At 39.0% G+C, this 19,859-nt stretch overlaps 1 protein-coding gene across 1 annotated transcript in view; it reads right to left on the bottom strand.

The window, feature by feature from the left end:
* Positions 1 to 19,859, bottom strand: part of prkdc (protein kinase, DNA-activated, catalytic subunit) — a 238,657-nt gene that overhangs the window by 162,224 nt on the left and 56,574 nt on the right. The window contains exons 24-29 of the mRNA XM_060824031.1: positions 16,591 to 16,754; positions 15,948 to 16,094; positions 8,236 to 8,343; positions 6,134 to 6,360; positions 2,265 to 2,359; positions 1,678 to 1,777 (exon numbers count right to left, since the gene is read on the bottom strand). Coding sequence (XP_060680014.1) covers positions 1,678 to 1,777; positions 2,265 to 2,359; positions 6,134 to 6,360; positions 8,236 to 8,343; positions 15,948 to 16,094; positions 16,591 to 16,754 — 841 coding nt within the window. The remainder of the gene's footprint in view (positions 1 to 1,677; positions 1,778 to 2,264; positions 2,360 to 6,133; positions 6,361 to 8,235; positions 8,344 to 15,947; positions 16,095 to 16,590; positions 16,755 to 19,859) is intronic.

Raw genomic sequence — 19,859 nt, 5'->3', positions numbered from 1 at the left:
CATTGCATCTCAGCCTCCTTGTGAGCTCCCCATAATGCAGATATCAGCCAACGTGAAGTCACTTCACATGAAATTAAGAAATAGCTGATAGTACTGGATTCTGCACAGACTATGCGCTTGGACATTTCAACAATGATTCTGAAGATTTGTCCAAGCCAAGCCATGCCCAAGTCAAGCCAAGCTAAGGCATTCCAGTACGGCTAAGCCCTAGCATCTATCAATAATGTGGAAAATTATCCAGTTATTTCCTGTCGGACAAAGTAAGACAAATCTTTCAGCCAATTAGTGGCTCATCAGTCAACTCTCTCAGTCATTAACAAAGTGATGGAAAGGGCTGTCAACAATGCAATAAAGTTGCATTTATCTACTAATAACCTGCTCACTGAATCTCAATTTGGGTTCCACCAGGCTCAGTCAGCCTTGGTCCAAAAACGGATAAAGAGCTGAGAGTGACAGCCCTTGACATCAAGGCAGTATTCAACTTCATCAAGGAGCCCCAGCAAAACTGGAGTTAATGGGAATTGAGGTAAAACTCTCTACTGTTTGGAGTCAGCCCTTGCAAAAAATAATATGGTTGTGATTGCTGGAGGTTAATCATTTCAGCCACAGGTCATCAATGAAGGAACTCCTCAGGTTACTGTGAACATCTTCGGTTACTTCGTCTGTGACCTGCCCTCCATCCTAAAACCAGAGATCGGTACGCTCACTGAACTTGCAGTGTTCAGCATCACTCCTCAAATACTGAAGCAGTCTGTTTCCAAATGAAGGATGGCCTGGGCAATATTTCGGCTTGGGCTGATGAATAGCAAGTAATTTCATGCCATAAATGTGCCAGGCAATGACCATTTACAACAAGAGAGAATCTTTATAACTCTCCTGTGATGTTTTTCTTTCAAACTGGTGCTCTTTCGAATGCTGTCTTTCCACTCTCTCTTCTGATTTCAAGTTTCAAGTCAGACCGGGTTCAATGCATTCTCTCCAGGTTTTACAGTTTCCCTTCCAAGTCTGCCTCTACTTCTACTCCCTCCTGTCTGTTAAGAAAAGCCACTTTAGCCAAAGGAGAAATTCATCACAATTTACAGGTTTCAGACTACAAATATAATTTTGAGTCAGGTATGCTGTCCGGCACACTACTTAAAGGCAGTTACACATGCTTCTTCAATACATGAGCAAATATATTACGTGTGTCACTGAGTTATACAGAATTGTAAAGTTACTAGCTTCAACAGTCTTCAATCATTAAGTTAATTTGCTTAGATAGGACTGAGATGGGAATAATATAGCTGACTTCAGTGCCTTTAAATTAGGGAAAAGCATAGAGTAAATAGACTCGCATTTTGAATTGTGACAATCCTTAGGATAAAGAGATGTAGATGAAGAGTAGGATCAAAGCTGGAGTTTTTGTTGTGACGCTGCCTAGTCAAATGGTTTCCTGAAATTCACCTCGAGATTAACACAACCACAGCAGTCACTTCAGGTGAGCACTGGATGGCATCTAGTCCTGCTCTCAAGCAAAAATGCTTACTTTGAAAGCAATGCACAGGGGAACTAAGGGAAAAAATAGACTGACTTTACTAATTTATGTGGGAAAACAAAAAAAGTTTTACATTCAACTGGTGAGATTTGGCAAGAATCACAATACTAAGTCGGAAGTTTCACAATAAGCAACACACAAACCTGGGCACACGCCTTTTGACAGGTTTATTCAACTCATGAGCTTTTTGTTTGATAATTCTTTTCAAATGGTTGATACAATCACAGCACTGCTGAATTGTACCTAAAAAAAAAAACACAATTTGTTTTGATTACAAATAATTTATTTTATGATAACGAACAATTCTCATCAATTTTAAGTTGGGATTTTAATACTGTTTAGGAATTAAGCCTTTTTTCTTAATTAATAGCAGATGTGTTCAAATTGCATAAACTAGTAAAACTTAAGCTCTTCAATCATAACAAATAAGTAAAACACAAAGCAGTTGACTGGAAATGTTTTGATCTTTTACAGATATTTTACTGGGACAGGTTAGAATTCTAGAGAAATACATCTGATGGACTGAAGTCACCAAAGGAATTGCAGAGGTGACAAGCATACATCCATGAATTCATAGATAAGTAGGAAGACACCATCATGACACAAATATATTCCCTTTCAGAAGGCTGGTCAAGTTAAAACAAGACATAGTTAACAGAGTTTTAAAAATTATGATACTGCAACATTGCTGTATAAAAATAAATTACAGGAAATATGATAAAGAACTTACCCAATGATTTATCATCCGCATGTGCCAGAGCAAGGCTTTCCACATAGACAACTAATACCTCAAACACAAACTGCTCAACCAAGGCACTCTCTTCCCTAGGAAAATTGACAAGTGTTACCTCTAGCAATTGCCAAATAATATATGTATCCCAATGTGTCATATATGATATTCAAGTGTACTTTGTGCAGAATTCATTTTTCCATTTGTGTTAAATGATCAACTTTTCCTACTATACCATGCATCAAATATAGATATATTGTTAGCAACAACAATATGTTGCAAGTACAAAGGAGGTGAAACAAAGAAAATGCCTCAAAATATTTTGAAAGGATAAGATAAAATAAACAATTCAGAGAAAAATACATGGAGTAATGGAAAGGTTGGGAGGATGATCGAGTCAAGATTAGAGATTAGATTAGATTACTTACAGTGTGGAAACAAGCCCTTCAGCCCAACAAGTCCACACTGACCCTCTGAAGAGCAACCCACCCAGACCCATTTCCCTATATTTACCCCTTCAAGTAACACTACAGGCAATTTAGCGTGGCCAATTCACCCAACTGCACATCTTTGGACTGTGGGAGGAAATCAGAGCACCTGGAGGAAACCCACGCAGACACAGGGAGAATATGCAAACTCCACACAGACAGTTGCCCGAGGCGGGAAATGAACCTGGGTCTCTGGCGCTGTGAGGCAGCAGTGCTAACCACTGAGCCACCGTGCCACACGTCAGAGTCAAGAGTATGGTGCTGGAAAAGCACAGCATCCCAGAAGCAGGAAAATCAACGTTTCGGGCAAAAGCCCTTCATCAACCCTCATTCCTGACCACGGGCTTTTGCCCGAAACGTTGATTTTCCTATTCCACAGAGGCAGCCTGACCTGCCGTGCTTTTCCAACACCACATTCTTGACTCTAATCTCCACCATCTGCAGTACTCACTTTCGCCAGTATGATCAAGAGTTTGTTTGATAAATGACTTTGAGATAGTTTCTCAGGAAAAAGAGATTGAAATGTTTAAGTCTGAAATTCAAGAGAGTAAACCTTTCACAGCTGAATTTCTAATAGTGGGTACAGGGGCATGCAGGATGCACAAAAGTCTAAACTGAGGAACCAAAGGTGGTAAATCAACAATCAGGAAATTACAGAGACTAGACAATGGAGGAGGCCAAAGAGGGATTCAATACATTAGGCAATTGTCACTGTAGACGAGTATAGGGGAGCTGGATGAACAGAACTTGTGGACTCTTGCACCTTCTTACCAGCAAATATTGTTAGCCAGTTCTACATCACCTTAGAATGTGGAAATACTTCATTTGGTTCTCAGGTCCAACTCATTGATTCATATTGTGAACAGCAGGTGCCCAAGTACTCATCCTATGGCACACCAACAGCAAAAGCCTCACTGTTTCAGTCTGACCCATTTATTCTGACTGATTTCTTCCTGTTAGCCAATTCTTTATCCTTTCCAGTACATTAGCTGATATCTCAAGTACAATTTTGTTAACCAAAGGGGACCTTTCCAAAGTTCCATTGAAGATCCAAGTATACAACACCACTTACTATTCTTTTATCAAACCTGTTACTCACATCCTTAAAAATCTCCAACTGGTTCATCAAGTACAAATTTCAATTCACAAATCCATACTGTGCACAATCAGGTTATTATGATGTAAGCATTCATTTATTATATTCTTTAGAACAGGTTGCAGAAACTTCTTTACTATTGATGTACAGCTAACAGATCTGCATTTTCTATTTTCTCTCTCCTTAAATAAGTGACATTTGCTGCTTTCTAATCTGGAGGAACCAATCCAGAATTTCAAGTATTTTGGAAGATGATCATCAATGAATCCATTATCTCAACAGTTATCTCTTTCAATAATATCACATCTTGGGAACTTATTGACTTTTATTCCCATTAATTTCTGCAGCATAACCTTCTTTCTACTACTAATTTCCTTCAGCTCCCCATTCACTCTAATCTCTTGGATCTCTAATTCTGAAAGATTCTTATATCTTCCTCAGTAAAAAAGACAGACAAAGTAATCATTTATATTCTTTGCCAGTTCTCTGTTCCCCATCATAAATGTTCCTGATTTTACTTGCAATGGACCCATATTTTCCAGAGCCAAATATTTCATACTTATGTTTCCATAGAAGCTTTTATAATGTGTTGCTTTTTTTTTTGCTTGTTTACATTCATATTTGATTCTCCTTTCCTTTATCAGTTTCTTCATCCTCCTTTGCTGTATTCTAAAATCCTCCCAGTCCACAGGTCTATTATCATATCTGACAATTGTATAGGTATTTTCTTTTAATCTTATAAAATAATTAACTTCCTTAGTTTACAGCAACTATAATAATGCAATAGTTCTCTAAAGCTTATTCATTGCCTCTGTATCATGTACTGGAGTACATGTTAATTCAGTTGGCTGGTTTGCAGATTGATGCCAATTACGTGGGGGGCTCAATTCGTATACTGGCTGAGGTTATCAAGAAGGACTCTCCTCATCAGCCTCACCTGCGGCATGGTGACCCTCAGATTAAATTATAACCAGTTGTGTCTCTCTCTAACAAGAGAATGATGGTATGGTCAAAGAGAACTACGGTGACTTTACCTTTACAACCATCAGGTATTTTCCCAAATCTACCTCAGTCAATTCATCCTGCATATCTTCATAATTTTCTTTGTTAAAATTTAACATTCTGACTTCAGATTGAACTATCTCATTTTTAAACAAAATGTAGAATTTTATCACATTATGACCCCTAAAGGTTCTTTCTCAACAAGATTATTAATTAGTTTTTTTTGTTACATGACAACAAATCTTCTTCCTCAGGCAGATCAGGAAATTTGGCATGTCCATAAAGACCCTCACTGACTTCTACAGATGCACTACTGAGAGCACACTGTCCCAGTGCATAACAGCCTGGTGTGGTAACTGCTCTGCCCAGGACCAGAAGAAACGACAGGTGGTGGTGAGCACAGCCCAAAACCATCATGGAAGCCAACCTTCCATCCATGGATTCCAACACATGGTTCGCTCCTGCAGAAAGACTGCCAACATCATCAAATACCCAACTGCACCCCAAAAATGATCTTCCACAACCTCTTCTATCAGGCAGAAGATAGAGAAGCCCAAACCCATGCATCAGCAGGTTTGGGAACAGCTTCTTCCTGTCCGTTATTAAACTGATGAATGAATTCTGTAGCCTCAAATAATACTGATCCTGCCTAATGCGAACACTGTGCAATGTAACCTGTTCATCTCTGTCTAAATCTCTTTGATCTGTACATCCTTGATACTATGACCTGCTTGTACTGCACATAAATAAAGTTTTTCACTATACCTTGATACACATGATAAATAAATCAATCAATCTAAAATAGCTTTTCTCTGATCAGTTCCTCAGCATACTCCTCCAAAGATCCATCTCCAGGAACTCATACCCCATACTCCACACAAATTTACTTACTGTAAATGGAGACTGAAGTCACTCATGGTAACTATATCATGATCAGAACTCCTGATTAATATCACTGTGCCATTGTTTCCTTTGTAGCTACCCCTCCTAAATTTAAACGGAAAGCATTCTAATTGGCTGGAAAGACTAAATGCAGGGAGGATGTTTCACACTTCAACTTTGCAAATTAAATAATCAACAATTTCTTAATCTTTTTATTCAATAATGAAATAGTTAATAACTCTACAATTAAAAAGAATAGAATTGTAAATCACAGAGCACTCAAAAGTATGCTGCTGCATGACACAAATTGTTCAATTCTGCTGTGAGGTGAAAGGTATCGCTGAGGATCTAATTTTGGTTCAGCTATCGATGTGAAAATGTTTAGTACCAAAGCAACCAACCTGAATTCTCTGTATAGGCTGTTAAAGGCAAGGGCTGCCCCAAGACGTTTGAAAGTATTGGGATGAAGAGCAAGGCTATACAATCTCTTGAAAAGGGATTTGGTATTTACTGGACTCTTCTGCTGCTGCTCTGGAGTTGTCTGTTTTATGGACCACTTGAGGAACTCTCGAACACAGTTTCCACAAAAGTCCCTCAGAGTACTGTCCACTGGATCCACAATGCCATCCTAATAAAATTAAATATTTGTCTTGAGTTTTCAGAACAAAATCAACACTGGCTAGATTGCAATCTGTATCAGGAACAAGCACTGTCTAGTGAATGGAATTCACATATCACCAATCAGGAAGTGATATGCTCATCAACTTGTATTGCAAGATCAATGATGTTTCTGAAATTCATTAGCTTTAAGATATTTTCTGTTAACTAGATTTTTGCAGTGGCTAGAAACATTTTAGAAGGATTGTTCAATTCTCAATTCCCTTTGCTGTTCTTCTGGATACACATTCAGTAGCTGAATATACATGGACACGTTAATAAGACAATCACTATTTGCCATAATCTTAAAAAGACATTAAAATAGTTTGAATATTTATTTTGATATCCATTCAGCTCTTAGAAATAACTGGGACAAGCTTAATACAGAAAGCCTCTAAGGAACTTAAAATAAATGTTGGGAATTTTAAGCATTTATTTATCTTATATAACTAAGTTGCCTCGTTCAAGCAAGTTAGACAAAGGAGAGCCAGTAGATGTGATCTATTTGGATTTCCAGAAGTCCTTTGACAAGCTGTTGCACAGCAGGCTGCTAAATAGCTCATTTTGTATGATGCAAGACATTGTTGGCATTGATAAAGGAATGGCTGACTGGCAGAAGGCAGAGTGGGGATAAAGGGTTTCTTTCAGGTTGGGAGCCAGTGATTAGTGGAGTTACACAGGGGTCTGTATTGGGACCACAACTATTCATGTTATACATTAATGATCTGGACGAAGGAACTGGATAAAGGTTGGCACAGTGACTCAGTGGTTAGCACTGCTGTTTTACAGCGCCAGGGACCTGGGTTCAATTCCACCCTTGGGTGTCTGTATGTGTGGAGTTTGCGCATTCACCCCATGTCTGCTTGAGTTTCCTCAAGGTGCTCTGGTTTCCTTCCACAGTCCAAAGATGTGCACGCTGGGTGGATTAGCCATGGAAAATGCAGGAATAGGATATCGGGGTGGGTCTGGGTGGGATGCTGCTCAGAGGGTTGTTATGGACTCAGTGGGCTGAATGGCCTGCTTCCACACTATAGGGATTCTGTGATTCTATGAATTGAGGGCATGTTTGCAGATGACACAAAGATAGGTATAGAGACAGGTGTTGTTTAGGAAGTGAAGAAGCTAAGAGAGTGGGCAAAGAAGTGGCAAATAAACATAACTGGGGAAAGTATGAGGTTATACACTTTGGTAGGAAGAATACAGATGTGGGCAATTTTCTGAACAGAGAATAGCTTTGGAAATCTGAAACACAAATGTACTTAGGAGTCCAAGTTTAGGATTCGCTTACAGTTAACACACAGACTCATTTGGCAATTGGGAAGGTAAATGCAATGTTAGCATTCATTTCAAGACGGCTAGAATACAAGAACAGAAACAAGGCTGTACAAGGCTCTCGTCAAATCATATTTGGAATACTGTGAGCTATGTTGGGCCCCTTATCTAAGGATGGATATGCAGAGTGGTAAATCTGTGGAATGCATTGCCTCAGAGGGGTGTGGAGGCCAAACAACTGAGTGTTTTTAAAATGGAGATAGACAGGTTCTTGATTAGTAAGGGGTCCGAGGAATACGGGGAGAAGGCAGAAGAATGGACTTACGAAACAGATCAGTCATGATCGAATAGTAGAGTAGATGGGTTGAATAGCCTAATTCTGCTTCTTTATCTTATGGTTATGTAACTTCCTTGAACTTAGCTGTTTACAAAGATGTTAGCCTCCTTACTTTAATAAGCAAATAAACTTCAGTCCTATTTGGATCAAAACAGTTGTTTATAGTCCTTCTGTTTACAGGGATTCAAAGATTGTTTGAGTGTTCAATTACTGAGAACATAAGTGAACAATTATTACCAGAATAGCTTCAAGTAGTGCCACTGTATCCCGACTTTCAAATTTCCTGTTGTTAGTGAACCAATGGATAAGCTGCATAACAAGTGGTTCAAACAGCTGGTTGGTTACCTATATAAAAGTGAAATGCAACAAAAAGGTTCAGCTTTTATCACTATAGAAACCTAAATCAGTCCAAAATTGGATTGCTCTATATAATTAACATCAATTACTCAGTGCATGCTTAATACTGAATAGAAAACATAAAAGGAAAACGATCACTATTCTCTGTTTATGTTGCATCGTTTCTCTCCAGCTTATTAATAAAAATGAATTACCATAAGTGAATCTTGACAGCAGATATAGCAGAACACATCGAGAAAGAGCCTTTTTTACAGAGTGGGAATCACCAGCAGAGAGACAGCAGTAGAGATGCATTAGAGAATGGAGATCACCATGTCAAATCAGCAGAGACAAATGGAGAGAGAGAGTTTGAACAGACAACAGGAACCACCAGCAGAGAGGCATTAGTACACAGCACACAGACTGGAGGAGAAAGTACAACTGGAAAGTCAAATTGAAGATTGACATCAGACGAGACCAGGGATAAGTGACAGGCTGGTGGCTATTTTCTGCTTCACTCTTATTGGGAATTTCAGTAGGGTTAATCCTTGAAACATTAAGCAATTATCATAAGTAATAGAGTGGGTGGTCAGTACCAGTTTTTTTTTATTTTTGATATAAAGTGAGATTTAATTCTACAGGCAAAGTTTGTTAGGTACTAATGTGCTGCAAAATAGTCTGATCCCTGACTGGGTTCACAAGGAAATTGTCCCAGATACACTCAATGAATTATTCTTCATTGATACCTTTGTCAATTTGATTTTCCCAATCTACATGAAGATTAATGTTTCTCGTAACTAATGTACTGCCTCTTTTAAATGGCTTCATTATCTCCTGATTTATTGTCTGTTTTCTTCCCCTTGTTAGTTCTTTTTTATTGTTAACCTGGTTTTCTAATCAATCTGTTCAGAGATGTTATTACACACCTCTGGAGCAGGTGGCACATATCTGTGTATAGTGTAGTGGGGTCACCTGCAGTGTGACATGAACCCAAGATCCCAGTTGAGGCCATGGGTACCAAACGTGGCTATCAGCCTCTGCTCAGCACGCGCACCCCTCTCACTGGCATATACTCCCCCTCTCTCTCTCTCACTCATGTGCCAGCACAATACACATAAGTCTGTGAAGTGAATTTGCATTTGCAGATTTGTACTTGCAAATGCATTCCATTTTGTTCAAAAAACACACAATTTGTAGGCACTAGGTCCATGTAACATTTTATAAATTCCTACTTTGGAAATAGAACGGGTCCGACTCAAGATTGGAATACAGACAGACTCCAACCTCACACCTTTAATGCATTGTCTGAGCTGAGATGTCATCCTTTTTTAAAAAACCTTCTCAGAAATGTGACTTGAAACAGGTTCTGGGATTTACATATTAATCACTCGAAACCTGCAACCTATCTTAAATGATTAAAGACTCAACAGCAATCTAGGTTTGTCCAATGTATCGCATTAATTGTATGACACTTTGATCCTTTACTATAAATCCAGTGTCCAATGATCCTGCCCCACACGCTACCTGAGAAAGTAGCAGCACTCCAAAGCTTATACTTCCAAATAAACCTGTTGGACTATAACCTGGTGTTGTGTGATTTTTAAACTTACAACAGTATGGCCTGGAGCCAATTGCAGAGAAGACTAATTTGACTTGATATTGTGCAATGAATAGACTTAATTAATAATCACATAGTGAAGATGCTAGTCGGTAACAATCATAATATCAGATGAATAACTCCAAATACACAAAATACATACATCCCAATGAGAAAGAAAAATTCAAACCGGAGAGCCCACCATCACTTTAGTGAACTAAAATGCTAAAGACATATCAAATTCAAACTATAATTGCGCAAAAAATGGATGGCAAGTCAAAAGACTGGATGGAATATAAAAAGAATGACTGAAATACATTGAAAGCTAAAAACATTGGAGTATGAAAGAAAGCTAGCTATATGCATTAAAACAGAGAGTTAACATTTCTACAGTTATTTTTTTTAGAAAAGGATTTATAGAATGAGCAATGATCCTATAGAAAGCAAGTCTGAAGAATTAATAATGAAAAATATAGACATGGCAGATGCATAGGTATATTGTGGTGTTTTCACTGCAGGAAGTTCATGTGACATGGCAGAAATAGTTGTAAATCAGGAAATGGAAAAAAAAGGAGGAACTCAAGAAAATTACAATCATCAGTTGAGCAACCAATAGAAACTGTAGACTGACAAGTACCAGGTTCTGATGAATTTAATTTTACGGTCTGAAAAGAGGGGGCTAATGAGATAGTTGATGCTTTGGTTTTACATTTTCAAAATTCCCTGGACTCGGGGAAGGCTCGAAGATTGGAAATTAGTGAATCTAAGTCTTTATTTAAAAAGGGAGAAAGAAAGATAGCAGGAAACTACTGGCCAGTTGATTTAACCTCTGTCCTACGGAAGATGGAGGTGCCATGTGGGACTAGGCTGGACAAGGTCAAAAATCACACGACAGACACCAGATTATAGTCCAACAGGTTTATTTGAAAACACTAGCTTTCGGAGCACTGCTACTTCATCAGGTGTTAATGAGAGAGGAAGACAGACACAGAATTTAAGAAAAGATCAAAGGGTCATATAACTCATGCAAATAAATTGAACACACCTAAGATGGCTCTTAAATCTTTTAACTAGTTACAATCGAGGCGCAGATTTCAATTGATTAATATGCAAATCCCAGAATTTCTTTCAAACTACTGCTCCAAGATAACTTTAAGGTATTATCAATTTAAAGGAGGCAACACCTCTGAACTCTGGTCAGACATGAATTTTAGGCATGCGGTTTTGCTTGGAATCTGCCTGTGTCTTTTATTTCCAAAGTAGGAGTTTATAAAATGCCACATTGAGTGGAATTATGTGCTTTTTGAACAAGAGATTGTACCTACAAATTCACTCCACAGTTTAATGTGCGTGCGTCTGCGAGAGAGAGAGAGAGAGAGAGAGAGAGAGAGAGAGAAAGAAAGAAAGAGAGAGGGGGAGATAGAAAGATGCATTTCACCTTAGGGTCACCACACCTCAAGTGAGAGGCGAGGTTGAGTAAGGAGGACCTTCGTGCTAACTACAGCCATTGCGGAAATTGAATCAGTGCTGATGGCATCATTCTGCATTTCAAATCACTTGTCCAGCCAATTGAGCTAACTGACACCCAAATATATGATGTGACTACAGAAATAATACAACTTGACTTATAGTGTGTTACCTCAGTGGATTGTAACAGCATGAGCAGAAAATTGGCTAGCCAATAGGAAACAGAACATAAGCACAAATAGGTCATTTTTTTAGCTGGCTGGACGCAACAAGTCATATGCCATGGGAACCAGTTCCAGTCCTCAAAACTTTTATAATTTATATAAGTTACTTGGATGGGACCAAAGATATGGTTGTTGAATTTCCTGATGTCAGAAAGGATGTCATAAGGAGACAACATACAGACACTAAAAGGGCTTTCTTTTACATCAGTCACAGGATGAAGGGGTTGCGGGCTGGGCCTACATTCATTGCAATCTTTAGGTGATCTTGAGAAGTGGTAGTGAGCTTCCTCCTTGACCCATTGCAGTCCATGTGTTGAAAGCAGACCCACAATGGTATTAGAGTGTTCCAGAATTTTGACCCAGGGACACTAAAGAAATCTTTTATAGGATAAGATAGGATGATAAATGGCTTGAAGTGGAAATGCAGGCGGTGGTATTCTCCGTGTCTTCTGCCCTTGTCCTTCTAGATGGAAATTATTGTGGGTTTAGAACGGTTTTAAGGAGTCTTGGTAAATTTCTACAGTATATCCTGCTGCTACTGAGTGTCGATGGGGAATGAAATGGATGTTTGAGGATGTGCTCGGCCAATCAAATGGGCTGCTTTGCCTAGGATGGTGTGAAGCTTCTTGGATATTGATGGAATTGCATTCATCCAGACAAGGGGCAATATTTCATCATATTCCTTAATTGTGCCTTGTAGATAACGAACAGGCTTTTCGGAGTCAGGAGGTGAGTTACTCACTGCAAGATTTGTAACATCTAATGTGTTCTTGAAGCCACTGTATTTATATTGGTAGTCCAGTTCAATTTCTAGTCATGAGTAACCCAAGGATGTTGATACTGAAGGATTCAGTCATGGTAACACCATTGAATGTCAAGTGATGATAGTTTTATTCTCCCTCAATGGAAATGGTCATTGCCTGGCACTTAGGAGCGTGAATACTAATTGCATCAATGACCTTTACTGATATAACATTAATTTATGTTAAAAACTGTGGAGTAGTGAGCAAGCGAAAGCTAGTGCACTCCTCCCAGTTCAATCATAAAAGTATTGATAAACTTGTTGCAATCAGACTACAAAAAGGTGCTTGAACCTGTCAGCACTGGATCTGGGTTTAGTGAGAGACGCAATAGTCTGGGAAGTGTGAATGCAATGTCATGGACTGAAGTAGTCATCGGAGCATAGAGTCCTACAGCGCAGAAACAGGTTCTTTGGCCCAAACTGACCCATGTCAACCATGGTGTCCGTCTATGCCAACGCCATTTCCCTGCACTTGGCCCATACCCTACTAATCCTTTCCTATTCATGTATTTATCCAATGCCTTTTAAATGTTGTTACCAAAATTGACACAAAACTGTGTAGAAGCCATTTTGTCACAAAGCAATTTTTGCAGTAAGATTTTAGCCTGCTAGCCACAGTGCTGTCTGAGCCCTGGCTGAGGAATTCTGTTTTGATAAGCCGTGGACCTGTGAAAAATAAAGAGCATGAAAGTATGGGAAGGGTTAAAGTATGAAGATCATTGGCAATCTGTTGCAAGGGTCTGTGGAATGCTACACTAGTCAAAAGGTCACTGTGGCAGGATGGGATAAGAATAGTGGATGCTCTTACACCAATTAGCAGAGTAAGGTTGGGGCTGAAAGGTCACTATGACGGGATGAGATAACACCATTAGTAAAGTCAGCCTCGCCTGCAAAATGTTATCATGGCAGGTTTGGAATAGGTTGTAATAATGAATGTTTGGGACATGACATTGAATATTTAATTAATAGGTAGTTGAGTCGGCCTGTTTGAGACCCTCGACAGTAAAATATCTAATCATGGCATTAGAAACATTAAGTAGTGTTTGGGATGAAAGACTATTGTTGCAAAGCTGACATTAAATATCTAATCATGACATTAGAATAACATTAAGTAGACTGTCGGAAAAACTATAGCGGCACAACTAAAGAGATAATGGGAACTAACATCACCGGTTTATTGTATAGCTGGAGTGAGGTAATTTTGATTAACATAGTTGGATATGCTGATAAGCTAATAAAAACATTATAAAAAAACGTAAAGAACCACGGACCCCGAGGTTGGTGGGTATTCAAGAATCTGCTTTCTGACTGTCACGGTGTTTTGTTAGCAAATAAAAGACCTTCTTGAAGAACTCTCCGTGTCTCCTGGTGCTTCTAAACATTTTCTCCATGACAGATCGACTCTGAGGTCTGTGGCATGCTTCAAGATGCCCTGATTCATTCACGCGCTCAACGTTATTTTTAATTGGCGAGTACAAATCTGCACTAAGTATGGTTGCTTGCTTCAGGATGTCCAGACGTTAATGAATTTGGCATGTGGGACACACTGGGCAACTATTAAAGACTCTGTTGTATTTCCTCTGGGTTGTGGACTAATGCACGAACAACTTTCCTTGAAAATATTGTTAGAATTGCAAATGGAATGACTGAGAAATATTTAGCTTTTGCCCACTTGGTTAAGCAGCCAAGATTTATGTGGCTAAACTACCTAACTTTGGCTGTGACAGAATGTAAATGTCTCATTACACTGACAAGCAAGGAATAATCAAAAGCTCAAGATTGACGTAGGAAGAAAGTTGGAAAACGTTGGACTTTGTCCTGAACGAAGATGTATTCCCCATGGTCATGATAAAGCTAGTTAATTGCTCAAGGTCTCGTCTCCTGACTATTTTGTTTTAAACGATTCAGCATAAGATTTATTTTCACCAACATGTAAAAACATTGCCCCTCAGGTTTCCTTTTATTCTTTCCCCTCTAACCTTAAACTGATGCCCTCTTGTCTTTAATTCTGCAACCTTGAAAAAAGACTGAGTGCATTCACCCTATCTATGCCTCTCATAAGGCTCCCCCCCTCCTCAGTCTCCAATGGTCTAAAGAAAAAAAGTCCTAGCTTGTTCAACCTCGCCCTATAACTCAAACCATTGAGTCCTAGCAGCATCCTCTTAAATTTCTTCTGCATTCTTTCCAGTTTAACAACATCCTCCCTATAACAAGGTGACCAAAATGGAACACAATACTCCAATTGCGGCCTCACCAACCTTCTCAACTTCTGTACTCAGTGCCCTGACCGATAAAGTCCAGTGTGCCAAAAGACTTCTTCACAGCCCTGTCTACCTGTGACTCCACTTTCAGAAAACTGTGAGCCTGAACTCCAAGATCCCTCTGTTCCATTTCACTCCTTAAGGTCCTACCATTGACCATGAAACTCCTGCCTTGATTTGACTCTTCAAAATGCAAGACCTCACACTTATCTTTATTAAACTTTATTTGCTATTTCTCAGCGCACTTCCCCAGCTGATCAAGATCCTGCTGCAATTTCTGATAATTTTCCTCACTATCCATGATACCGCCTATTTTAGTGTCATCAGCAAACTTATTAATCATGCTTTGTACATTCTCATCCAAATCAATGTTACAGACAACAAACAGTAATGGGCTCAGCACCAATCCCTGAGGCACTCCACTAGTCACAGACCTCCAGTCCAACAAGCATCCTTCCACTATTACCTTCTGCTTCCTACCATCAAGCCAAGTACTGTGAAGTTTACATGGACATAATAGCTGAGGAAGGGAGAGGACAGGCAATCGATTGGGGTCTAGGAGCAGTGAGTAAGGAACTGTATCTGACACAGTGGAAAGCAGAGTGCTTGATATGCAACTATTGGCCAGAAATTGCTAGGATTTAGGGAGTATAAGAACTGACAGTGCAATAGAACAGCTTAGGAGTACAAGGGAGTTCCTGAGAAAATTGAAAAAAGTAGTTTTGGACTGCAGGATTATTGAGAAATGCATTCAGGAAAATGAAGGCTGTATGAACTTTCTACCCGCCAAAACTTTCAGAATAGTGGCTTCACAGTGTAAGGCTGAGAATACTCCAATAATTGTTTGAAAAGCATTATGCAGACACTATATTTAAAAATGATGTTCATATATGAAGCATTTTAAACAATAAAGACAGCTGGAGAAAGGGAGGAGAATGAGAAGTAGAGAGATGCAACAGAGTTTATGTTCGAGAAAAGGCTTGTGCATTTTTTTCAAACAAACAGACCTTAGGAAGCTGCTGTTTGTATCTGATCCTAAAAGCGCAAATGAGGCGGACTCAGAAATAACAATAATGAATATGTCACTTTAACTGAGACACTAGAAAATACATAACAGAAACTATGTTACACTTAGAGATTGTGCAATATTTTTCATACTTAAATATATATATAATTTATCAACTATAGATGAAATAATAATTACTTATTAGCTTGCTTAAATTATTAAAATCTTCCAACATATATGCCAAATGTTTTCTTACCTTATCCACATCACAACCGAGACGCAGCAAGACTGGATACATATGTCTGTTCAGCTTGTACATTGTCTCTTGCTGACCCTCAGCGATCTGGGATCCTTTTCCTAGCATATATGCCACGACACTATGCAGCAGTTCACAAGCTGCAACCTGGTAAGATTTAATACTAATGAGTAAGTTTTACCATAGTAAAACTATGAAGAAATGTATTCAAATTGCAGTTTCACAAAAACAGAAAACAAAGAGACCAGTTGTTCTGAGTGGCGTCATAACAATTTCTTATCCAAGACTATACAGTTCCACATGCTCAAATTCTCATTTTAAAGTAATGAATTTAAAAATCAGCTAACCCAGTTTATAAAGTTAGGAAGAATTTTATAAACAAAGTAAAATAAACTAACTGTGCTGTGAATATGGTACAAATGAAGTATGTTATAATCTTAAGCATTGGTAGAACAGAATGTAAATCATTTTGGGTTGACATAATATGGCAACTATTGAAAAAGTGCTAAGTTTTTCACGTAGCGGATACATTGCAGGAACAGTATAATGGCAGCAGAATGCACTCTAACACATTATGGTTTTCTTTTCCAACAAGAATATTGTATCTGATCAGGTATAAAAAGTACAGAGTATGTTGTCTCACCTTTGTCTGTCGGTCACTGGCAGTAAGTGCAAGTTCAGTGATGCGGGGCAGAAATGAATCCAAATAAATGACAGGCTTCATGTCTGCAAATGGTACAGCAAAACTCAATGGCCTTTCTGCCACCCACGCAACACACTTCTTCATCATTTCCTCTGAAGTAGCAGCTGTAAAATTGAAATGGGAACACAAACATTTCTTGATAGCATTTAGCAAATGTATTTTATAATTAACTTATTTCTGCATGAAAACTAAGCATAGTACATTTGAACATGCACTTTAATGATAACCTTCAGTAAAGAAGATACTGATAACACAAGCTGAAGCCTTCCCCGATCTGTAAGAAATTACTCTAATGCTTAGACTTGATGTTTTAGACCGAAAGATATAGATGCAGCCCATTAAGTGTGCACTGCTTTCATCAAAAATCATAGCTGTATGCTAATACTCAACTGTATTTTCCTGCCTTCCCAGCATAATCCTCGATTCCCTTACTGATAAACAAAATCTCTCTATCTCAGTTTTGCATATAATGATCCAGACTCTGTGCTCCTCAAGTCCCACCCTCAGATGAAATTCATCTTCATCTCTATTTTAAATAGGCAACCATTTACTCTGAGATTATGCCGTCTGATCCTAGACTCTCTTACAAGGGTAAACAAGTTCTCAACACCTATCCTATCTAGCGAGAATCTTGTACATTGAATAAGGTCAGCTCTGATTTGTCTAAACTCCAATTAGTACAAGCCCAACCTACTCAACCTCACCTCATAAGAACATCCTTCCATATGTAGGATCAATCTAGTGAACCTTCTCTGTGAAGGTGTATCTTCCCTTACTGAAGAGAACCAAAACTGTTCTCAGCATTCTAGTTGTGGTCTAATAAGTGTCTTGTATCACTTTAGCAAAACTTCCCTATTTCTATATTCCACTCCCTTTGAAATAAAATGCAATATTCTATTTGCCTTCTCTATTACCTGCTGAATTTGGATGCTAGCCTTTTATGATTCATGCACAGAGACTCCCAAATCCTTATGCAATGCAGCTTTCTGAATCATTCTCATAGAGTCAGAGTTACAGAGATGTACCGCATGGAAACAGACCCTTCGGTCCAACTCATCCATGCTGAACAGATATTCCAACCCAATCTAGTACCGCCCGCCAGCACCCGGCCCATATCCCTCCAAATCCTTCCTATTCATATACATATCCAGACGTCTTTTAAATGTTGCAATTGTACCAGCCTCCACCACTTCTTCTGGCAGCTCATTTCATGCACATACCACTCGCTGCGTGAAAAAGTTGCCCGTTTGATAATTTTTCCCCTCTCACCCTAAACCTATGCCCACTAGTTATGGACTCCCCCACCCCAGAGACTTTGTCTATTTATCCTATCCAGGCTCCTCGTGATTTTATAAACCTCTAAGGTCACCCCTCAGCCTCTGACACTCCAGAGAAACAGCCCCAGCCTGTTCAGCCTCTCCTTATAGCTCAACCATTGCAACATCCTTGTAAATCTTTTCTGAACCCTTTCAAGCTTCACAACATCCTTCCGATATTGCACGCAACATTCCAATGTGGCCTAACCAATGTCCTGTACAGCCGCAACACGACCTCCCAACTCCTGTACTCAATACTCTGACCAATAAAGGAAAGCACACCAAACATCTTCTACACTATCTTATCTACCTGTGACTCCACTTTCAAGGAGCTATAAACCTACACTCCAAGGTCTCTTTGTTCAGCAACACTCCCCAGGACATTACCATTAAGTGTATAAGTCCTGCTAAGATTTGATTTCCCAAAATGTAGCACCCCGCATTTATCTGAATTAAACCCTATTTGCCACTCCTCAGCCCACTGGCCCATCTGATCAAGATCCTGTTGTAATCTGAGGTAACCTTCTTTGTTGTCCACTACACCTCCAATTTTGATGCCATTTGCAAACTTACTAACTACACCTCTTTTGCTCACATCCAAGTCATTTATATAAACGATTTCAAGCAAGTATCCAGAGCAGCTTCCTCTGCAAACCTTTCATTTAGAAAAAACAACCTCCACTTGTAATGCCAACTTAATTTCTCAGACATCTCTTTTTATGTTCCATTTCCAAAACACTAATCTCCCATTCCAACATGAACTTTGCGTTTATTAAATGTATTCCTTAATCTCTGTGCAATCACTATAATTACATATTCACACAACTTATTGACAGTCACTTTTCAATACTGTTATTCCTAATTGTTCCCAATTACCCTCCTTGGCTTGATTTTAGCCAGTCCTGCAGAAAGATTGGCTGAAAAAGGATACCTGGACACAAGAACATGAAGTTGGAGCAGGCCATACAGCTCAAGTCTGCTCTGTCAGTCATTCAGTCATAATCATGGCTCATCAACTTCACATTCAAGCACTCTCCCCAAATCATTGGATTACTTTACTGCCCAAAGATGTATTTCCTGGTTTTGAATATACTTAGCTATGAATATATTCGACAGCCCGCTGGGATACAAAACTGCAGATGTTCACAAATGGCTGACTTTACGCGGAGACCAGGACCGCGCTCCACATAATGGAAACAGCATCTTCCCTCTTGAGCCCTCAGAATTTTCTATGTATCAATGAGAAATTCTTGTTCTTCCAAAATCTAGCTAATACTGATGTAATCTCTTTCTCCTGTCAGTACAATGAACCCTCATAGAAGTTCCACCAACTCAAGCAAATGCTTCCTTTGGTAACGTTATACATTGTAGCAAAACTTAACTATGCTTACAGCCCAAACCCCATGCAATAAAGACTTACAAAGCACTTGCCTTCCTAAATGCTTGCCGCACTAACCTAACTTACTAAAATAAATCAGAAAAATTAACAAGAATTGATTAATTACCCAGTAAACCAGCTACATCTGGAAGAGCTCAACATAATCATGTATGCGTGAATTTCCAGATTTTCTCAAAAGTCATTTTGAAGAAATTCATCGGACAACTCAATGTCAACATTGTGATAAAGCCAAGTACTCTGATAAAGTAATAGCAGAGTGGTATGGATAACGTACACATGCCAAGCAATAAAATTGTTTTACAACAAAGTTTGCGCAGGTTCTGATAAATATTGTTGGTTAATATCGGTCCAAGACCCATTATTTGCACAGAACACAAAGTGGTAATCCTGGACTTGAAGTAAGCCTTGAGAATATCTTCATATACTTAACCCGCCCATCCTTCAAGGAAAAGATGGCCATGTTCATTATCTGCAGTACTTGGTCGGGTGCTGCT

Source organism: Hemiscyllium ocellatum, chromosome 4, assembly GCF_020745735.1.
Source record: "Hemiscyllium ocellatum isolate sHemOce1 chromosome 4, sHemOce1.pat.X.cur, whole genome shotgun sequence".
In the NCBI taxonomy this organism is placed as follows: Eukaryota; Metazoa; Chordata; class Chondrichthyes; order Orectolobiformes; family Hemiscylliidae; genus Hemiscyllium; species Hemiscyllium ocellatum.
Note: the sequence above shows the minus strand (reverse complement) of the source record. Positions and strands in the feature narration are given on the sequence as shown.